The 23,970-nt window shown below is 38.9% G+C and overlaps 1 protein-coding gene across 5 annotated transcripts in view; it reads left to right on the forward strand.

The window, feature by feature from the left end:
* Positions 1–23,970, forward strand: part of EBF1 (EBF transcription factor 1) — a 412,485-nt gene that overhangs the window by 23,514 nt on the left and 365,001 nt on the right. For all 5 annotated transcript variants that reach the window (XM_058168521.1, XM_058168522.1, XM_058168524.1 and 2 more), the window contains exon 6: positions 3,053–3,121. In XM_058168521.1, the coding sequence (XP_058024504.1) occupies positions 3,053–3,121 (69 nt within the window). The remainder of the gene's footprint in view (positions 1–3,052; positions 3,122–23,970) is intronic.

Genomic DNA, 23,970 nt, shown 5'->3' on the forward strand with positions numbered 1-23,970 from the left:
AACAGTGAAGGCCTGTGCTTCAAAATAGCTTGTTATAGATACATAATTCCTAAACAACTTTCAACAGTGCCTTTGATCAAGACTAACAATGTAATAAAATTATAAGTTTATATCATCAAAAATGGAATATTCACGAATAGGCATCCTCTGAAGAGAAGGAAACAAAGAAGAATATGTTAGAGAAAAAAAATCATAGATGAGTCTGATTGGAAAGCCAAACTGGATTAGGATTTCATTCTGCATCACTGTAAACCATGGTTCCTTTCACAATTGCCTCCTAAAGGAGAATATGTTCTCATGCCAGTTTATGAAACGTATTTACAAAAGGTGCTATACGTTTGGCTCGTCATGAGAATGTGCTTCAAATCCACAATTTTCTGTATTCAGTTTAATTCCTAATGACATATTAATGTGATGAATATTTTTCTAGAATTTCACAGCTGTTATATATGTCTGTGGAGGGACAGGTTTCAAGGAAATAACTTTCCTAAAACTACCTGATACACTTACAATTTCAATGAGGTAAAAAACCAGAACCTGTCTACCTTACTGTTCATTCTTCGGACAGCTGTTTAAAACAAAAATGATGAGTAAGTTCTGGAGGGGATTTCTCAGTGGATTTTTCTTTGTCTGCTATAAACTGGAATTAATATTTTCATTCACTGTTAACTTATTAATTCTCCAATTATCCAGAATTTTAAAAGGTGCTTGAAACAATAATATATTATTCATTTCTTATTTATTTTATTTATTTGTGGGTGCTCCATCACTGGAGGTTTGCACAACCATTTGTCCAGAATGTATAAGGTCTCCTGCTTGAGCTGGGAGTTGGACTAGAAGACCTCCAAGGTCCCTTCCAAATCTATTGTTCTGTTATTTCTTTGTGTTGTGTCTCGTCCGATCTCACCACAGCCGGGGCCTTCTTATCTGCTTCCGAACACGGAGGAATGTCCTAGTATGCCTCCCGGCCCCAGCCCTGGCTCCATGCCCAGACAGGCTGAAGAGGAGGAAGTATCTCCAGCCCCCAGCTCTGGCTCCATGCCCAGGCAAACGGAGCAACTAGACCCCTTCCCCTCCTCCACGTGAGCCTCCATGTGAGCCTGAGGGAGGTCAATTGCCAACAGCTGCAGACTGGAGTGACCCTCGCGTCAGAAGACTTGAAAGGCGGAGGCAACAGAAGGAAGGGAGGGGCAGGCCTGGATAAGTGCTGAGTCATGGAGCCACACCCCATGGCCTATATAAAGGACCTGCTTTCTGGCATTCTCTGAGTCAGGCAAAGTCTAAACATATCTTGCTGAAGTCACTTGCTGGTCTCCTGCCTGCCCTGAGGACTTTGCTAGGACTTTGGCAGAGCTGCAGAGGCACGCCTGATTCGGATTTCCCTGACCCGGCCGTCAGCGGAGGAGTGGGACACGACACTTTGCTTGTTTCTGAGAGATGTTGAAGTTTTAGCTTCCACCTCCTTTTCCTCCTCCTCTTCTGTCTTCTTTGCCTTTCAGTTAGTCTTGACCCCTGGCAACTGCCTGGACAAGTCTCTGCCTTCTTCCAGGCAGAAGAATCTTCCATTTGGCTACCTGGTTATATGAATTTATGGACCATACCAGCTTTCAGGCTTAGTCTGATATGAGAACTGGTCTAGTTGTGAGTTGCTACCAGTTTGCCCCAGATCAGGTGAACCGGTAGCGGTGGCGGTAGGAGGCTCCCGCATGCGTGGAAGCATCACACACCCACGAGTGAACCAGTAGTGACGGGCTTTGAAACCTGCCCCTGAACTGGTCTGGTGTGAAATGTCTCTGAATTATTTCCCTGTGTTCTGGTTCGTTAATATTTTCCCTAAAATACTTGATGTTAATCCCCATCATCTTCAATAACCAAAGGCAATGACGCCTGGTTGAGGGGGGTCATTTTATGGGAAAGATAATCCAAACTATTACAAAATTAGAATAGGGTTGCAGAAAGTGTTATTTTTTTGCAAGGTTTATGTTCCCAGTCAGATTTTGTTCGTGCCTTATTTTTTAGTATTTATGAACTAAAGTCTTCCCTTATTTGTCTCAATAAAAAGAGGAATAGGGATTCTATTCTGCTTTTGTTGATTTTACCTAATGGTATAATAGTCCTGGCATTTACTGTATTTATCTGAAAGAGAAAAATAAATAAATTTCCCCTTTCCTCAACAATTTACCTTTATGATGGAAGTCAGATTAATTTTAGTTTCACTTCACTAATAGAAAATTAGGCTTTTAAAATATAATCTTAGCAGTGTGTGTGTATGTTTAACTGAGCTTTAGCTTCCTTTCGAGTAAATATGATAATTTCCCCAGAATAGCAGCAATGGGGAAAAACAAATAAACCATGCAATCTGATCATTTTCCAGTACTTGGGGTAGGATGGGTGGGTGTCGGAGCAGAATTATATCATCTATGGAACTATATTATGATATGCAACAGTACTGTAAATGCAGATCTGCCACTTATGGTTACGTTGCATTTATTTCATTATTTTCTTTAGTTTAAATAAATATTTCTGGGAATATATTATCTTTGCTATGCCTTTTTTAAAGTTGTTGGCTCATAATCTGGGATTCTGGGCATCTTTTTGCTCTTTTCATTCACAAAGATTTATGGAATCACAATGTCTATTCATTTGGAAAAAACACTTGAGATTTTCAAGATTTTGAAGGGCAAAAAATCATTGCACAGAATCTTTTTTTTCTTCTTCTTCCCTGTGGGTGGCTGCTACTACCCTTGTTTGAGGGCACCTTGAACCATCTGCAATGTACTTGGAGGTCATTAATATCAGCCTAGAAACCTACGAACTGTAAAAGTTGTGCTCTCCCTTTTCCCTTTTCTGTGTGTATGTGGCAGTTGTTGTGTGCCAGCTGTGAAAGAAGTCAAACCTAGTAATTAACCCATATGTGACCTACCGTATTGGACTGATTTCCAGGCAGGGAGAGAACGGTAACTCTAGCCAGCAATACCATCCTTTCTGTATCTGTAATGATGGTTTTTAGAGTGTAATAGCTGCACTAAATCCTCTCCTTCTTGCTCCATAGCCGCTGTTGTGACAAGAAAAGCTGCGGCAACAGAAATGAGACTCCTTCAGATCCGGTGATAATTGACAGGTAAGGGCTGCCGTTCTTTGGTGTAGATTTATTTTGAGAGGGTGTATTTGTCTGTTCGTTGTGCCACGTTATTACTGGAACGTCTGTCCTGTATTGCTAATGGCCGAAGAGCGATGCTTGTCTGTGGGCGTCATTTTGTGGTTTGTTTGGAATTAGCGAGGCTGTGAGGTTTTGATTCTCTGGGAAAGGCCAGATGGGGTGGAACTGGGGGAGGGAGGGCTTGGTGGATGGTTCTGGTGAGAAACTCTGATTCATGTTCGTGTGGAGGATATTTTTCTCTGCAACTTTCCATGTCTTGATTCGCATACTGTGCCTGGGAAAGCATCAGGAATATAAAATAATAAATTAGTGATTTATGAAATGTGGTTGGGTGCTTATAAATATTTAACTTTTTACTTTGAAAAATGTTTGAAGCATTATCACTTTTTAGCTACAGTAGTGCTCTTGGATGCAATCCATCTAAATTGTAAGGTTTATTTTATTTGTGCATTAAGAGATGGGCAAACTTAAGATCCCGCCCCCACCTCAAGTCTCTTTTCCTCTCCCTTCTCCTTTAAGGTCTCCAGCTTGTTCTCTTTGGTTCGAGTGCAGTTTTGATTGTATTGTTAGTTGATTAATTCATTTTATCTGTCTTAATTATTATGGCTTCTAAACCAACCCAAATTACTAATCTGGCATGACCGAATAAATCACTATAGAACAATAAATTCACCGAGTTGGTCTATATAATTTGCACGCAGCAGGCTTGCAAATTAGGCCGGGCTGTCACCAAATAGTCTTCTTTACATTTTAATTATTGAAACTTGTCATACAGAAACATATGATAAACTGTTACAGTGTCACCAATTACTCTGTGAGAGTTAGGTGACCATGCAGAGCTGATACTGAAAGCCATCAGCTAAGCAGGGTGCTGGATCAGTTTAGAATCAAATATCCCTTGTTGTATTAGCTAGATCTACCTTATTGGCACCCTTCAGATGAATTGGGTCTATTTCCAGATTTGTAGCCAGGGCAGTTGGGAATTCTGGGAGCTGTGTTCCAAACATAGCCAGAGAACATAAGGTTAGGGGAAGGCATCAAAAATATTGTGAACTGTGTTCAATTCATAACCAGTTCTTTGTTGAGTTGTACTAGAAGTGTACTGAAATTTAGTGAAATTATTTTGTTCAGTGACGAGAAAACATGACGTAAAAGCAATAATTGCCTCTATGTATAATTCTAAACATGCATATTAGGGAGGAAGCTCCATTGAACTCAACAGAATTTACTTCCTGTTGTGCTGTTAGTACAGTTTTCTCTCTCTTAAAAAAACAACAACTATATAATTTTGTAGAGTAAGTAAATGTTTTAAGTAAATTCCAATTGGCTTTACATAATGTATCAATTGCACATTAAGTGTTGAGGAAACTTGGTACATTGTGGGATTGTGTTTTAATCATTCTAGGCCAGATCCACACTCAGGCACTCGTGTAGTAGCTAAATAATTAAGAAATTATTGGAGAGCTATAAGATATTAAATATGGCACTGTCTGCAGTATTTTTGTATTCAAAAGATCCTTGAATCCTCCTTCATTCTCCCAGAACATAAACAGACAAAAAATAAATTTCTATTGTTGTTTAAACTGAGAAGAAATCATGATAAAATCTCATTTTAAACCATGATTTAAAATCCTTTATTTTATGAAGCTGATAACTGTTATTTTCTGCTTCCAGTGCACTGAGAAATGTAGATGAATAGAGGTTTCTTGATTTGTTGTGTTGCAAAGATTGCTTATATTGTATGGGCAAAGTCCTTGTTTTGTGCTTTTTACTAAGAAATGTGTTTTTTTTTTTAATCCAGACTATTCTTTCTGTCTTCTGTTTTCCTCACAGCTCTTGGTCTGGAGATACACCATACCATAGTCGTACAGACTTTGATCATGCAGTACTTTTAGTTGGTTCATAAAGATTTTTCGTGAAACTAAAAATCATGCTTGTTTTCATTTATAAGGTTTACTCTCACAAATGTTGCCTTGTCATCCACTTTGAATATGAACTGGCTAATCTTTGAAAATTCCTCTCTTGGTTTCAAGTGGTGATTTTGATAGAGAAGTTTGATATAACTGTGGTTTGAATAACATGTGATTTTGACCTGTTCCTGTGGGTTGCAATGGCACAAGAAATTTGACTCAGCCGAGCTGTAATTAGCATTGCCTGTGTTTTTGAAACAGGATTGGGTTACCTGAATTGCATTAGTGTGGCTTCTATTGTTGCCGCTTAGCATCTGTCCCAGTAGGGTACTTAAAACCTTTTTCTTGGCCAGGGATAGTTCAAACATTTACGCAAAAGAAAGTAGGTGCTTTGTACAGTTGGTGGCTCTGGTAAGATGAGTGACATTTACTAGTGTAATTTTCCCCTCTTGATTTTGAAAAACGTAAAGCAATCTGCATGGAACTCACATTTAAAATGGAATACTTCACCAATTGTGTTAACATTAAAAAGCTGTCATGAGCCACAGAACATATGTTGAGTTGCAGTCTGCTGTCACTCCTGCATGCATAAAATTGTAAGCTATTATGCCAATTGATATGCAAAGCCATGGTTTGCTTTTTTGTTTATTTGTTTGTTTACTGCCAAGTGATCCTTTATAGGATAAAGAAAGGGGGTTTAGAGAGACTTATGCCTGGAAGAATGTGCAACCTATTTGGCCTGAAGTAACTTTAATACAAAATGGTGACCTTGGGTGTTACATGTAAGCAGGCAGAGATCATATTGAAATCATGTACCTATTTCTATGTATAGATGATCTTCCTTAATTTACATTTATATAATTTGGTTCGAGGAATTCCTGGTGAACTATTTGTGTGTGTGTGTAAGGACAAACACGGACCACATGTTATATACTACTATAGATTATTTGAAAATTAATGAATAACACCTTTGATGTATAAATATCAGCAATCTCGTACAAATGCTGTGAATATCCAGGATTAAATGCTAGTAGGGGATATATTTGTTACTATATCAGATCTCTGGATAGGAGATCTGATGTATTCCAGATATTTTGGACTTCAGTTCCCCAGAGCATTAATTAGCATGACCATCAGCTAGGGACTGGGGCAGCTGTATACCCTGTGGCCATCTCTACCCATATATGTACTAGAGTCTCTTCTACTGCTACTTGTAATAGATTCTGTTCTATTGGGTAGTGGGTATAATACCTTCTTTTACTATCATGTAAATCTTACACTAACGTATCACAATATGAGCTGTAAGTGTTGTATGCTGTATTAAGTGAGAGATTTCTGAGCCCCTCTCATAACTGTTTCATGATTAATCTTTGATCTGGTGCCCGCTAGATGTGTTGGAACTACAAAGAACATAATTCCCAGTCAACATGGCCATTGGCCACGGCACTTGAGATTGATGAGATCATAGTCCCAACATACCTGGAAGGCATCTGATTTTTTGAAGGTTGCAGCAGGCAGGCTGGGAAAGGACTGCATTTAAAAGAGCATGCTAGAATTGTGTCATGGCCAAAGCAATTCATGGATTGGGAGAGGGGGGGCGGGGAAGGGATGTGGGGGGGGTGGAATTTCCTAGGTTTAGTAGTGAGTGCAGCTCATACATTTTTAGAGAGGTGCCTTTTACCACCACAAATTGCAGTCAAAATGACTTAAAGCCACGTTGTGTATTGTAACAATCTACCTTTGCTACTATATCTGAAAATGCAAAAACTGAATCTAGGATTTTTCACCAATTCAGTTAAAAAAACAAACCTGGAAGTTAGCAGAAAATGTGTGTGTGTGTGACACTCATTTACACACATAGGGATTCTTTGGTTACATCATGTACAAGTTCTAGCACAAACGCATACATCAAAACACCAAAGGTGAAATGTCCAGTGATACATTTCAAAGCTTACTGTATCAAACGTGACTATATATTAATCTCCAAAATGCTAATAATAGCAGCTCATCCCCTCAATCCCAGAGAGCTACTCCCTTGTGCATTTTCTCCTGCTTGTCATTTGACAGAAACAATCTGCAATTTGTAGAAAATGCAACAAGGTGGTAGAATCTGCTTCACAACTATTATTTAAAGAAGTGGTGCGTTTCGGACACCCTTCCCCCACACCATTCTATAAAACTGCACGTTATTTCATGAAGATGAGGAAGTGACACATCTTTAGAGGATGCACAATGATGCAAAACAACTTGATATTCAGCCATCTCTACTACAAGGAGCACAGTACATGTTCAACCTAGTCACAGAGAAAGAAAAAGAAAAAAGAAGAAGAAGAGGAAACTACTTCCTGTTACTATATTCCAAACCGACAAATGTTCCAACAGTGCCTCCAATTTGAATTTAAAAGGTTTGCCATAAAATTCCTAGGCAGGACTGGAATACATTGTATTTTTATTGCCACATTGGATATTCTTATGTCCTAACCTCTTTTCTCCCATATAGTTATTCTAGTTCAATAAATAAAACCTCATTAGACTATTCCCATTTCAGTGAGTTTATTAAATTTTACAGGAGCAATTAGCATAAGCTGTGCTAATTTTTCTGGAAGACTAATGAGAGAGCTTCTTAATTAGGTTTGCTTTGTAAAAATCTGAAAACATGATAATGAAAAAAGTCACACAGGGTGCAGTGCAACAGGAAGGAAATGTCTTATTATTTCTTGATTTGTGAAGGATGGTTCTGTATTCTGGCATAGCCTCAAACTTAAGGCAATAAAAAGCCACCATGGTTGACCCCTTTTGAAACAGATATCCCCCCTCCCCCTTTTATGGATGAATTGAGCGTGCATTCGTTCACTTGATTAGGGAACATATAGGAAAGAATTTCCATTTCCAATGTATGTGGCCAGGTCACTGTAGTATAAACATATGTCCTGATACATTGGAGAGGTCTACTGTGGTTCCTATTGTTTGAGAGTCATATTTACACCAGCATTGGAAACAAAAATCCAGATATATGGTCACTCATGGCCCTAAATTTTTAGACAGAACAGAACAGAGATCACTGATCATCTCAGGCATCTCCAAATTTGAAAGGGAGATGACTGATGCAGCGCTGCTCATAGGTGTGCATACTCATCCCCCTATTGTCCTTATCAAATACATCCTGCAAACTTTTGAGATGCTTCAACCAAATGAACAAAAAGAAAAAAAAGCAGACCTGAGCAGAGGTAATTGTAGGACAGAAGAAATATTGATGATAAATGCTGCTTCTGCCATTCCTCTTTCAGCTCTTTTAAAAATGTCTTTTTATGCCATTGATATGACTTGCTGAAGGTTCGAAGTCATTTATTTTTAACCCAAAAAATTAGTCTGATGCCAATGTATTAAGAAATAATTTTGGAGCTATTGTGCGCGCCGTGGTGACACAGTGGTTAGAATGCAGGATTGCAGTCGAATTTTGCCGACTGCCAGCAGTTCGATTCTTACCAAAAAGTAGACTCAACCTTCTGACCTTCCTAGGTGGGTAAAATGAGGAGCCAGATTATTGAGGGCAATATGCTGACTCTGTAAACCACTTAGAGAGGGCTGTAAAACAGTGCTAAGTGCTATTGCTATGAAGCAGAATTCATTGTGCTTTAAACTTGGCTTGAGGGATAACTCCTTGGCCCTTTCAAAGATATTTACTGAATTCTGGTAGAAGTTGGTCTCTGTTTTGCAATGTTTTCCCCAAATTCTGAGCTGGACCAGCTAGGATTCTTTTGAGAGAAAACTGTCACAAAGCCATTGCTTGTAGAAACCTTAGTTCTATAATTCCAGTTTTGCCTTTATTTGTCTTTTTGCAGGCCTGAAAATGGAATGTATTTTAAAGACTGATCATGTTAGAGTATACAATTGTCATGGGACAGTTCTTTTCCCTGAGGACAATCAATAGTATTAACCCACTCTGAATCACTTGTGTGCATGGGCTGCTAAGGATTGAAACTGACATTAATATGGTGAATCCGGTTGTAAGTTAGCTAGGATAACATACTGGCATATTTTGACATTACCTTGGCCAAGTGATGTGTCCTGACTCTGATGTTTATACATGTAGTCATCAACTTACAACCATTCATATAGTAACCATTCAAAGTCACAACAGTATTGAAATAATTGAGTTACAACTGGCCCTTGCACTTACAATCATCTCCATGGTCATGTGATCAAAATTTGGGTGTTTGACAAGTAGAATGTATTTATGATGGTTGCAAAGCACGGGGTCATGTGATTGCCATTTGTGAGCTTCTCAGCCAACCTCTGACAAGCATAGTCAATGGGAGAAGCTGGATTTGCTTAATGACTGCATGGTTCACTTAACAATTGCAATGATTCCCTTATCCATCATGGCAAAGAAGTCATAAAATTGGCCATATATTAAAAACTCCCTTGCTTAGCAATGGGAATTCTGGTCTCAGTTGTATTCTAAGTTAAAGACTATCTGTATCTGGCTCAGGCTTGTTTTCTGTAGCTAAAATAGCCATAAAAGTCAGATCTCCATTTCTTCAATTTTAGTTGGAGCGGAGACCTTCTTGTGCTGGTGTTTTTACAGATATGAGTACGGCAAGGAATTTAGAGCCCAGCAGGTGGCAATGGAGAAAGGTGTGATGAAGAGAGCAGGTTCAAGACTGAAGTAGACGATTGTAATTACCTTGGTTCTGCCACTTTATGATAAACAGAAGGCATGTCATAAGACTTTGAACACTTTACCTAAGCTGGGGAAAGTACGTTGTAAATCTGTGATTTGATTCAACTTTTTATTGCGAGTACAAAGTATGTTTGAAGCAACCTCAGTTTCCAGGGCTGCCTCATCAATTGCAGAGATGAGAAATACATAGTGCTTTCCCCTTGTGTGTACCTAAGGATTTTGAAGTGAAGGTGCCAAACTCCAGGGCCAGAACTGTGATGTTCCTAGATCACAGTGCTGCTAGATCACAGTGAAGATTAAGACGATGAAATGAAGGACAGGCTCTGTGCAAAATCAAGCATCTTGTGAATTGCACTAATTTCAATAGAAAAGTTAAGCAGATAGCAATTTTTATGCAAAAAATTCCCAAACTGAACTTCTCTAACCTGGTATTCCTAGATTTCACCTCCCAAATAGTTCAAATGTGTCTCAAACAAGAATTGTCTCAGAGTATAAAGAATTTCTCAGATTTCTTTTTCTCATTGCATCCAGTAATTTATGGTGGAAATAAAGACAATTTTTCCCTCAGCCATTTGTAACGAAAAGAGAGTTTGAAGAGAGAAAATATCAGACAGAGAGCAGAAAGTTTTTCACTCTGAAGTCCCTTCACACTGAAATTGGGCACCAATGGCCTTTTGAAATTCCCCAACAATGTGTAAGCAGAGAAGTGTGTGAGCACTAACTCTAAACTTCTCAAAAGGAAGAGAAATTCTCCCAACTGTTTATCAAGGACTTGTCTTCCTTAGTGGATATGGTGGAAACATTTGTCAAAAAAAAAAAAAAAAGCTCACCAGTAGCAGTTTCTTCATAATTTCTTTCCTTGGGATTCAAATGAAGCCAGGGAAGCTGCATTTTTTTTTACCCTCTTGTGAAGAAAAAGGACAAGGATACGCTATTCTCTTATGCAAAATTCTCAGATCTTCATTTCACTTCTGAAAGAATTTAGGAAGTCCCTTTTCATCAAGTTGTATGAAAACTACTAGGCGGAAAAGAGGCAGGGAGATTTGGTGCTATTTCATCCAAATTCCTGTTTGGATGGAACACTGGATTGTCACCCTCTTTCTTTCTCAGAATGAAGTACAATATGTGGATAAAAGGGCCAAGCTAGACTTTAATTCACATTCCTAGAAGGGCAGAGTAAGGCAACTACTTGTCTTTCTCTGCTCTTCTGGGAATGTGAATTAAAAGTGACTGTATGTAGTAATCATGTCCTTTATTTCAAAGCAAAGGTTTTTTGGAAATATATTCTGTGTTCCATTCTTTCCAGTGCTTTCCCCCCCCCAGAGAGACACCCAAAATAATTTGATTGATAGGATCCGAACCTCATGCCATCCATAAAACAGGGCTTTCCTCACAATGCAAGGATTGGTATTTTAAAGGGCTGGGTTTTTCTGCTGTGTCTCTTCTTAAACCCCAGATGCTCTATTTGTAGTGGTTGATTTCTTAATGCTAGCTGTTTCTTTAAAGTAAGCAAAGAGACAGAAAGGACAGAGGCAATTCATAGGGTTTCCCAGATTAACAGACTTAAGGATCTTTTATTCCATTTCATGAATGAGTAAAAACAGAAGATTTGAAGGAGGTGTAGAAAGATATTTTATCACCCCTCCCCCATTTTTATTTGTTGAAGCACTGGGAAGAAAAAGTAGAAAGGAGAAAAACCAGAATTCTTTTTATCTCTGAATGGTAATAAAGGTAAAGGTAAAGGGTGCCCTCGCACATATGTACTAGTTGTTCCCGACTCTAAGGGGAGGTGCTCATCTCCGTTTCAAAGCTGAAGAGCCAGTGCTGTCCAAAGACGTCTCCATGGTCATGTGGCCGGCATGACTTAACGCCAAAGGCGCACAGAACGCTGTTACCTTCCCACCAAAGGTGGTCCCTATTTTTCTACTTGCATTTTTTTATGTGCTAGGTTGGCAGAAGCAGGGACTAGTAACAGGAGTTCACCCCATTACATGGCACTAGGGATTCAAACTGCTGAACTGCCGACCTTTCGATCGACAAGCTCAACGTCTTAGTCACTGAGCCACCACATCCCTTCTGAATGGTAATACTGTGGAGTAAATCACGTTTCAGGATGGTTCCGCTTTCCTGTAAAAATGCAACTAAAGTGAAAATGTACACTATGTGATATTATGTCAGGAATGGCAGCTCTGAGCTGAGCATGCCAGAGCTGACATATTATTCTTATGATTCTTGTGACTTTTGTCTATTTTTGTAATTTTGTATATAATGATAGAAATGGCTTTTTCCTACTGGACAGGGGCGGAATTTATTGGTCAGCGATTGAATAATGTATAAGATGCCTCTATTGGGAGAATGTTACCACCCACTCCCAATCCCCAGTTCCTGTGTCAGATGGTGGCAGATTTTTAATGCAACACAGTATTAGAAATGCAACATAAAGGTATTTAATAGAGTTTGGGGGGGGGACTTTACAATGTTTAGAAGATTTGAGATTAAAAAACAATTAAAGAAATGTTTCTCTTTAAAAAAACACTTATGGCATATCTTAATTTAGTATATTGAAATGTTATGTTCCAAATGAGAAATGACAGATTCAGTACTATTAATCTGTTTTTAGTATGAAATAAAGTGATTAAGATGTGCTATGTCAATACTTTGAAATTATATCCCGGACATTATTAAAATGACCCAGATAGAGACTTTCACAGCACTCACTGAAATGTTGTGAACAGTACTGTTTTTGTCTCAGCTCTTGGAAAGGTGTAGGCAAATGGAGATAAATCTAGCGCAGGCTATTTCTCTGGTTTCCCACCTTTGTCTCGGGTCAAATGAAGGGTTTAGATAGAGAGGGTTCATTATTACAGAATTTTAATTGCCTTAATCTGGCAAAACTCCTTATTTTTTTTCCCAATCTTCTTTTAAGGCTTGATGGTCCTTTTGAATGTTGTGCCGCGTGTGTGGCAAAGATTAAAGGAGGAATAACATTATTGTTGGAGGCTGATAAATTCTGGAAGCAGCATTACTTCTAAATATAGGTAGTCCTCACTTAACAACCTTAACTGGGACCAGCAGTTCTGTTGCTAAGCGATGTGGTCATAAAGCAAAAGCAAAAACAAAAAACATGTCACAGTCTTGACTTAACGATGGCAGTTCTGATAATGAACATTAAATGAATCGCACATGGTCATTACGCCTGATGTCACATAACTGTGGCTTGCAACCTTCTGCTGCCTTCTCCATTGACTTTGTTTATTGGAAGCTGGCAGTGAAGGCTGCCATAGACAGTCCCTTGACTGCAGGATACAGCAGTGGCTGCGAATTTGAGAAGTGGACATTCGCTTCTTCACTCAGCACCAGTGTAACTTTGAACAGTCACGGCACAATTGGTTGCTAAACAAGAGCTACCTGTAAGCGTTTGGAGCTAAAGTGAAGTAGCTGGTGTGTGTGTGTGTGTGTGTGTGTGTGTGTGTGTGCCTTGAAAGAGAAAGAGGGGAGAAACTCTTAAGAAGAGATTGCATTGATGAAAGAGATGATCTGACAAATCTTAATCCATTAGAAACCTTTCCAACATGGCAGCAGTCTCTGACTATATACGGTAAGTGACCTAATGCTGGGAGGAATAACAGTGTATGCTTTGTGTATTATTTATAAATAATATGATAAATATAATATAATGTAATATAGTTAATAAAACGTGTAGCTAACATTATAACTATAAATATAGTTTCTTATATAAATGGTATATAATGTTATACAAATGTAGTGTTAGCTAACAAGGCCTTAATCAGATCGTGCCTCCTGCCCTGCTGTATGCCTCCCAGCCACCTCCTGCTCGGTGGGGCTTTTGATTCCTTTCAATGCGATTATTTCACATACTCTAATCCAGAATCATTGACATGAATACAAAAGGCTAGTGACATCTAATAGATGCCTCTTAGCTTTGCCTCCCTCTTCTTCCTTGCCTTTTCCCCCCTTTCCTCTTCTTCCTTTTTCCCCCCCACCTGACAAAAGCTTACAGACACTTGGGCTCTGTCTCTCTGAGCAGCATGGGGGGCTCTTCATGAAATATAAAGGAGGAAAAAGGACTGACGTAGGGCTGATAAGCAAGGGAGCAAAAGACCATAGATTAAAAATAAATGCCACTAAATCCTATCCTGGATCCTCACTTGTTCCTTCAGTGTTTTCTTTAACTCTTCCACTGCTGAAAGAAAACAGAGACTAAGCCAAGGAGACACACACACACACACACACTCCCTCCCCCCCCTCTCTTTCTCTCTTTGTGTGGTTGAAGAAATAAAGATTGTTCATCCCCCACCTCTCCTCCAATGACCTGATATTGGGGTTTGGCTAACAGAAATCTAAGCAACCTGGGGTTGCTGCAGAAAGACTCCAGGCAGCTTGTAAATCAACAGCCTGCTTGGATATCCTAATGTAATGCATTAGACAACAAAAGAGATTAAATGCTTCCCACTCCACTGCAAAGTTTCTGAAGTGTGGTTAAGATATTTATATAAAGCATATATGTATTTGTGTTTGTATAAATGTTGTACACACATACACCAAATGTTATATATTAAAAATCATAGGTTATTGCTCAGTCAGTTTGGTCTAGTGGTTAAGGCACCAGGCTAGAAAGCAGAAGATGGTGAGAAAGGCAGCTGAGTGACTTTGGACCACTTGCTGTCTCAGCTGAAGTCAACTTCAGTCTGGGTCTCTGTGGTCTTAGTATAACATTTTAACCAGTGCACCTCAATTCTCCCAATTGTTGGAGAAGCAGCATCAGTATTTTCAATTATCAGCCCATTGAAGCCCTTGGAGGCCCATAGTTCCTTCCAGTATATTTCTAACAGGGTCTGGATTTCACCCTCATCCTCATCTATTTAACCAGCTTACACCCTTTCATGGTCATAGATAGCAACAGAAGCTCTTGAGTGCTATACCAGTAACTGTAAAACCAATGTCAGTTACACAGATTGTGTATCTCAAATTGATACTTTCAAGATATGTGGGGGAAAGCAGTATACAGGAACCTCGCAGATGAAGGGGAGCACCAGTGCATAGCTTATCATACAAAATGATCAGATGGATTGATAGTTTTAATTCAAAGGTCTAAGAATAATTTGTTAAAATATAATCCCAGCTATTATTTCAATAATTTGTCTACACGCTTGTGTTTACTGGGCCATTGATTCAACTAACAAAGATACAGTGGAATTAAGTTTACATTGATGTGGGAATCAGTGAGAATGGCTATTTAATAATTTGCTCTTGAGCCTTTCAGAGTCTTTAGTAACTCTTGGTTGATCTCCCCTAAATCTTAACCCGTTGCCCACTATTGTAATTCATCTAATGGCACCATTTTATTAAAAGTTATTTGGAATGCATGCAGTGGCTTCATACAGGTTTTAAATAGAATCTGGGAAATTACCCAACCTCACAAATTTTCCATATATCATACAGCTTTGAATCTGGGTAAAAGGAAACTTAGCCTCTAAAGTTGGATGTTTTAAATAATCTAGGATGAAATGGGCAACTTTTGAAGGGCTGAGATTCTTTTGTGGAAACTCACACATGGCCTGGGTAGTCTCCCTTCCAGTCATCTGAAGTCTTGGGAAAGTCAGATTTTAGCAACCTGGAAGATTCATATCACTGCACTCAAAATGTGTAGGATTTTGGTATTTCCAATTCTTTCAAGATTTTAGTTGCTTTTAAAATGGCTTTAAAAAAATTAAATTTTCATTTAATTTGTGAGGCTGGGCCTGTTCTTTTGGGAAGCAATGAAAATGAAGCGCCTGAGCATGCAGCATTTTAATGATCTGCTCCAAAAATGCATTTCAGAGTTTAAAAAAAAAGAAAGGTGACAGGCTTAAAATGATTAACAGGACAGGTTTCCTTGGATTATAGCCATAAATCTCAATGTAGTCTCTATCCCTGGCCATTTCTCTGGCCATTTTGAAAAACTCTTCAAATATTGCCAGCAGTCTCTGACTATATACGGTAAGTGACCTAATGCTGGGAGGAATAACAGTGTATGCTTTGTGTATTATTTATAAATAATATGATAAATATAATATAATGTAATATAGTTAATAAAACGTGTAGCTAACATTATAACTATAAATATAGTTTCTTATATAAATGGTATATAATGTTATACAAATGTAGTGTTAGCTAACAAGGCCTTAATCAGATCGTGCCTCCTGCCCTGCCGTATGCCTCCCAGCCACCTCCTGCTCGGTGGGGCTTTTGATTCCTTTCAATGCGATTATTTCACATACTCTAATCCAGAATCATTGACATGAATACAAAAGGCTAGTGACATCTAATAGATGCCTCTTAGCTTTGCCTCCCTCTTCTTCCTTGCCTTTTCCCCCCTTTCCTCTTCTTCCTTTTTCCCCCCCACCTGACAAAAGCTTACAGACACTTGGGCTCTGTCTCTCTGAGCAGCATGGGGGGCTCTTCATGAAATATAAAGGAGGAAAAAGGACTGACGTAGGGCTGATAAGCAAGGGAGCAAAAGACCATAGATTAAAAATAAATGCCACTAAATCCTATCCTGGATCCTCACTTGTTCCTTCAGTGTTTTCTTTAACTCTTCCACTGCTGAAAGAAAACAGAGACTAAGCCAAGGAGACACACACACACACACACTCCCTCCCCCCCCTCTCTTTCTCTCTTTGTGTGGTTGAAGAAATAAAGATTGTTCATCCCCCACCTCTCCTCCAATGACCTGATATTGGGGTTTGGCTAACAGAAATCTAAGCAACCTGGGGTTGCTGCAGAAAGACTCCAGGCAGCTTGTAAATCAACAGCCTGCTTGGATATCCTAATGTAATGCATTAGACAACGAAAGAGATTAAATGCTTCCCACTCCACTGCAAAGTTTCTGAAGTGTGGTTAAGATATTTATATAAAGCATATATGTATTTGTGTTTGTATAAATGTTGTACACACATATACACCAAATGTTATATATTAAAAATCATAGGTTATTGCTCAGTCAGTTTGGTCTAGTGGTTAAGGCACCAGGCTAGAAAGCAGAAGATGGTGAGAAAGGCAGCTGAGTGACTTTGGACCACTTGCTGTCTCAGCTGAAGTCAACTTCAGTCTGGGTCTCTGTGGTCTTAGTATAACATTTTAACCAGTGCACCTCAATTCTCCCAATTGTTGGAGAAGCAGCATCAGTATTTTCAATTATCAGCCCATTGAAGCCCTTGGAGGCCCATAGTTCCTTCCAGTATATTTCTAACAGGGTCTGGATTTCACCCTCATCCTCATCTATTTAACCAGCTTACACCCTTTCATGGTCATAGATAGCAACAGAAGCTCTTGAGTGCTATACCAGTGACTGTAAAACCAATGTCAGTTACACAGATTATCTATCTCAAATTGATACTTTCAAGATATGTGGGGGAAAGCAGTATACAGGGACCTCGCAGACGAAGGGGAGCACCAGTGCATAGCTTATCATACAAAATGATCAGATGGATTGATAGTTTTAATTCAAAGGTCTAAGAATAATTTGTTAAAATACAATCCCAGCCATTACTTCAATAATTTGTCTACACGCTTGTGTTTACTGGGCCATTGATTCAACTAACAAAGATACAGTGGAATTAAGTTTACATTGATGTGGGAATCAGTGAGAATGCTATTTAATAATTTGCTCTTGAGCCTTTCAGAGTCTTTAGTAACTCTTGGTTGATCTCCCCTAAATCCTAACCCGTTGCCCACTATTGTAATTCATCTAATGGCACCATTTTATTAAAAGTTATTTGGAATGCATGCAGTGGCTTCATACAGGTTTTAAATAGAATCTGGGAAATTACCCAACCTCACAAATTTTCCATATATCATACAGCTTTGAATCTGGGTAAAAGGAAACTTAGCCTCTAAAGTTGGATGTTTTAAATAATCTAGGATGAAATGGGCAACTTTTGAAGGGCTGAGATTCTTTTGTGGAAACTCACACATGGCCTGGGTAGTCTCCCTTCCAGTCATCTGAAGTCTTGGGAAAGTCAGATTTTAGCAACCTGGAAGATTCATATCACTGCACTCAAAATGTGTAGGATTTTGGTATTTCCAATTCTTTCAAGATTTTAGTTGCTTTTAAAATGGCTTTAAAAAAATTAAATTTTCATTTAATTTGTGAGGCTGGGCCTGTTCTTTTGGGAAGCAATGAAAATGAAGCGCCTGAGCATGCAGCATTGTAATGATCTGCTCCAAAAATGCATTTCAGAGTTTAAAAAAAAGAAAGGTGACAGGCTTAAAATGATTAACAGGACAGGTTTCCTTGGATTATAGCCATAAATCTCAATGTAGTCTCTATTCCTGGCCATTTCTCTGGCCATTTTGAAAAACTCTTCAAATATTGCCACAATTTGATTTTCTTCTTGTGTGTAGAGGAAGGATTCCTTCCCACTCACCCAATGCTTTAGAATGGATTCTAAAGTGTCAGGAACTGTTGTTAAAAAAGTTATTAACATAGTTGTTAATAAGGCAGCCTGTCAAATCATGATATCAGAATTCTCCCCCTTCTGTTTTTATGTTTGCATCAGATCTCGTTTAGAAACCCAATGATTTTGAAATAGTACCTGCATTTAAACAAAAATTGCCATTAAGTTTCAAAAAAGACACACTCCTGAGGCAAACACTAGCTTTCTCTGTGATCTCTATGAAATTAACCTTTTAGTTAGATTTTTTGGCATTGGTTTCCTGGCATATCCATTGGCTGACATCCCAGATGTTAAGTCTTTCTAAGTGGATGTTAAAGAACATTTTACCTGGCTCAACTTTAATAGAAGAATGACAAGAACAAGCAATATATAATCACTGCATATAGTTCTTTCCAAGAGGTGGATTACTGTAATGCATTTCAGCGTTAACAGGGATTTGTCTTTGTACCTGTGTTTTCATAGCCTAATATTTTTAGTTGTTTAAGACCTATACTCAGGGCGTACGGACACATTCAGAGAAATGTGAATGCTTGTGGCTCGGTCTGTTGAACTAGAAGGCCAAATGGATTTTATGTCAAATTATTCTTCAACTTTTATTTTACAAATTGCATTTCTACATTAACATTAGCTGAGACTGCATTCGTTTTATTTAATAGAAGGTACATCTCTAATTTTTCTATATGCTAGAAAAATCTGTTGCCAATTCATTTTAAATGTCTCTTGTATTTCATTTCTTGAAATATATGGCCCCAAGATACTTGGAGTTAAATTTCTGTTGCTTTTGTTGTCCCCTTTAGTTAGTATACTGTTCCCCAATTGTTTCCATCCCATCTAGGTGGGATCTCCCCACCCAAATGAAGCAAATTGAAGGATATAAAGGTCACGATCTCTGACCTCTGTTTGTGACATGCTCTTTCATTATAACCTCTAGAATGAGAAGCCTAGAGTTCCTTTAATGTGTAAGTCTATAGATGGTGCTTGTTTATCGATGAAGTTGCATAGGTTGGATGGCAGGAATGAATGGATGAAATGAATGAATGACCCTGTGTATTCTGTGGTCCCTCAATTAATGGACCATTATTATCGCTGGGTGCGTGTGCATGTTTCCATAGTGTGTGTGTATATGAGAGAGAGAGAGAGGGACAGAGGGAGGGAGCGGGCAAAGAGTTGTCTATTTTTTTCTCCACATACTAGCCAATTCTCAGACCTGAGATGGGATTAGTATTGGGGGGGAGGAAGGAGTATTTAGGTAGGGCCCTTTTGCCTTTGGCCCTTTGCTCATTTGCAGTTTTTTTCCAGCACCAAATGCCATAGTGATCCCACTGTTTTGCCTTGATCACATGATGATGGCCTTATCTCGCCCCCAGCTTAAAACTGAAAGAGTTTTGTGTCCATCTATCAGTTTAGAAAAAGAACTACTTTTCCCATTTTACCCATTACAGAACCAAAGCCAAATTCATTAATGGCCTCATCAGCTGGTCAACATCTTCAAATATTCTTTTTCCCTGTATTTCGTTAGCTACCAATTTCTTAAAACAGGATAATATCATGATTCATGTAAGATGTAAGATCAACACAAGTTGTGTGTTGAGTTGTGGTGGGGGTCCATAATGTTGGAAGCTTCTCAAACAGAAATTATATAATATATATATATTCGGCAATAAGGAGAGCTATCCTATTATGGAAAAGTCAAGTGACAAACATTTCTTTCAGAAAAGCCAGATCTCTGATGATTATGCTTGGATTTTTGGAGAATTATTATTTTGCCTAAACAGAGAGTGCCCTGAAAGGCTGAAACCTGAGAGACTGAAACCATAATTCTAAAGTGCTTTTTTGTGGGTGTTTTTCATCAGGATCTATTTATTTTTCTAAATAGAAACATGTCTTTTGATAGAATCTATTTGAAGAAATCAAAATGTGTTGAGCTAACAGTTGAATCCTGATGCAGCCAGCCTTACAATCTTCAGCTGAGTGTCTATGGATCTGTCAATACAAGTGGCACTTTCATTTTTTCCAAATTCTATGGACAAGCTTATCAATATAGTTTGTAGATCAAGGTGGTGTTTATACATTGCAGTTTTAATTGAGGCAAGCTCTGCCCCTTTCATTTTTACCATGTGAAAAGATTCAGGAAACATTATTCCAACCATTCTTCTGCCAACAGAAAAGCACAATCAATTTACTTAAGTTCAGTGGCCAAAATGAAAGGCCACAAACATTGCCTTCCTCTTCTCCACAATCTTCAGAGGAAATAGGAAACCTCAAATTGGCTGGAAGCTCCTTAATGCATTTTCAGTAAGATGACTCCCTGGCCATGCAGTATCAGCTTCTCATTCCCACTTAGACTGAGGTAGGTGACTTGTTAGGCTCAGTGAGTTCATCTGATTTTGAATCCATGACACTGATATTGATATGTTAGCTGCTGAGGAGGGGTAGCATGTTTGCAAAATGGCTGCTCGAGGGGCGTGGACAGTTACAAAGCACTTATTTACCAGAAGGGAAACTGAGAACATTGTGTTGCTTGACACTTTATTTTTCTGAGGTGCTTCCTGTTCTTCCAGGTTAACATTGCCTTCTTTCCTGACTTGGTAGGCAATCAGAACACAGCATTGGTTTCCAGCCATCCAATATACCTGCTTTAAATTGGAACAGCTTAGCTTGCTCCAGAGTCTAAAGTTGTCCTGCTTATCTGTATATCTTAGTTGCTGAGCTGGGACTGGATTACTGCCATGCTTTGGATGAGAGTCTTTCTTTGAAGATGATTTGAAATGGCAACTGAGCCAAAATGGGATAGCTGGAATAGAAACTGAGAGAAAGTTGTCATTGCAGAATTACACCCATCTTGAATTGTGGCACTGGCTACCAATTGACTTCAAGGTTCAGATGCCACCCATCTGCTGAGAAGACAGTACCACTGAGATAATACCATGGATAATGCCTTGCAAGGATCTCTGCATGTCCAGTGTGAACCTCGAGGAAAACTTCTAAGGATTCTATCCCTACCTGAAATGAAGGAGGTTGGGACCAGAAGGCAGACCTTCTTGATAGTGATGGTTTATATACCACCATAGCCTTCATAGATAGATGTTCTCCATGATTTTTGATAATATTATGATGATTGGGAAAAAGAGGTCCCTCCTGTGGTTCCTACTATGTGGGGTGCCACAGAGTTTCATGCTCTTTCTTCTCCTTTTTAACAACCACAATACATGAGATTCCTGAGTAAATTCATCCATTACTGTGGGGTGAAGTATGATCAAGTATGTTAATGGTACCCAATTGAATATCTCAACCTGTGGAAAATTAAGGAATGTTCTAAACATTTTGTCCCAATGTCTGGTTGCTGTGAAGGTCTGGATGAGAACAATGGCTTCAGTTGAACTCTGATAAAACTGAGTGGCTTTAGATTTTAGGGCCTATTGGTTCTGAGACTATGCTATCTTTGATGCTGAGTGGGATTGCACTGCCCCATAAATTCTAGTCCCTAGGATTTTCCTAATCTGGAAATCCTCCTATACTCATGATTCTTAGTCCATGAGCAGATGCCAGTCATGGCTAGAAGGGCTTTTGCACAGCTACGGCTTGTGTGTTAGTTATGCCTGTTTCTGAATGGGTAGGCATTGCCTAGAGTCACTTATGTCCTAGTCACTTACAGATTGGATTACTGCAATGCGCTTTTATAAATTAAGAAATGATCTTAAGATATTATTTTGGCAGTAAATGGAGCGTAAAATCTGTATTATTCGTTTTTGATTTGTTGGATGGATTATTGTATTGTTTGAGATACTTTGTTCTTTGTTCAAGAGTTTGTTCTTGAACAGGTTGAATCATTTGCTGTTGCTTCTTGTCCAAAGGACCTGTCTGGTGAAAGGTAGGAACTGTACACTGCCCAGAGTTGGTCAAATTGGGACAATTTGTAGTACCACTTTATAATGCCTTGGTAAGACTACACTTGGAATACTACATCCAGTTTTGGTCGCCATGGTGTAAAAAAGATGTTAAGACACTAGAAAGAGTGCAGAGAAGAGCAACAAAGATGATTAGGGGAGTGCAGGCTAAAACATATGAAGAATGGTTGTAGGAATTGGGTACGTCTAGTTTAATGAAAAGAAGGAGTAGAGCCGGTGACATGATAGCAGTGTTTCAATATCTAAGGTGCTGCCACAAAGAAGAGAGAATCAACATATTCTCCAAAGGACATGAAGGCAGAACAAGAAGCAATTGATGGAAACTAATCAAGGAGAGATTCAACCTAGAGCTAAGGAGAAATTTCTTGACAGTTAGAACAATTAATCAGTGAACAACTTGTCTCCAGAAGTTGTGGGCCCTCCAACACTGGAGGTTTTTAAGACGAGATTGGATAATTATTTGAAATTGTATAGAATTTCCTGCCTGGGCAGGGGGTTGGACTAGAAGACCTCCAAGGTCCCTTCCAACTTTGTTATTCTGTAAATGTTGTAAAGAAAAAGAACCTTTGTCCGCCTACCCTAGTCTTCTACTTGCTTCACTAGTAGCAATAGAAGAGCCTGGTCATTAGGTTTTGGACAAGATCTTTTCATTCCAATGGAAATTTATGAGGAGAAACCCTGCATCTCCCCTGTCCCCCCCCAAAAAAAAATTATTTTAAATTATAGTAACTTATTCCCAGAGAAAGAATGTGGTAAGGAGTAAAAGACAAAATAACTTTGCACTGCCTTCAGCTCTAGAGCTGGGGAAAAAATATCCCTGGCGAACTGTAGTTATTTTCATCATTTTCAACTCAAGCATCCAAAAAAAATAAGTCACGATGAAAGCAAAAGTCTGTACCAAAATATACAGTGTATACGTGACTGGTTGGCCATTTAGATATTCATGAACACAGATGGACATCCAGATGCACTTGTATACATGCAGACTAACACATACATGCTCATACACCCACACAGAACAAAATCCTAGTTCTGAAATGCTGTGTCAGTGAGATCTTTCAGATCGTTTAGTTCACATAATTCCCAAGTATTATTTCTAAAACTCGGGCATTTAAGGTTCACAGTTCTACCAAGATAAACTTTGGTAAGATCATTTGTATTTGATCCAATTAGCTTTTAAATATTATGCAACTGGATTCCCCCTCCCTCTTCCATTTTATAGGGAAATAAATTCTCCCGATTTCAATTAGATTTCCTGCCTGGTAAGGATATGTACGATTGCAGTCTTAATTATATCTCACTAGGCTATTTTCTACTGTTATCATTTTTAAATCCACATAGGCAATATATTAAAGGTTTTCTTCCTCTCCCCTTTCAGTATTGTTCCAGAAAATTTAAGGAAACCTTCCCATCCCCTGATAGCACCACAGTTATAGGTCATTATTTTGTCAAGTGCCATCCAAGAAGCCATTGTTTTCCAGAATGAGAAGTTTCCCCTGGTTTTCTGCTATTTGTCCTCCAGGGAGGTGTTATTTGCATGTCCTGCTGCCTTCCTTTATCAAGGGGTTAATGAATTGTCCCTTGCTCCAGGCAATCCCATCATGTGCCTGGTTGACTCTGAAAGCTCGGCTTGCTGGAGCCTAGGGGCATCTTTTCCCAGCCATCTCTGAGGTGGCCACCTGGGCAGATGAGATCCAGCACAGCTTGTCCTGAGGACACAAAACGTAATCGGTTGCTGCTGCTTCTTGTCTAAAGGACCAGCCTGGTGAAAGGTAGGAGCTGTAAGGGGAGTTAATCAAAACTGGGAGCCATCTTACTAGCTTCAGGAAATGGTGTACTTCCACAAGGG

The sequence above is a fragment of the Ahaetulla prasina genome, chromosome 2 (assembly GCF_028640845.1).
Source record: "Ahaetulla prasina isolate Xishuangbanna chromosome 2, ASM2864084v1, whole genome shotgun sequence".
Taxonomy (NCBI): domain Eukaryota; kingdom Metazoa; phylum Chordata; class Lepidosauria; order Squamata; family Colubridae; genus Ahaetulla; species Ahaetulla prasina.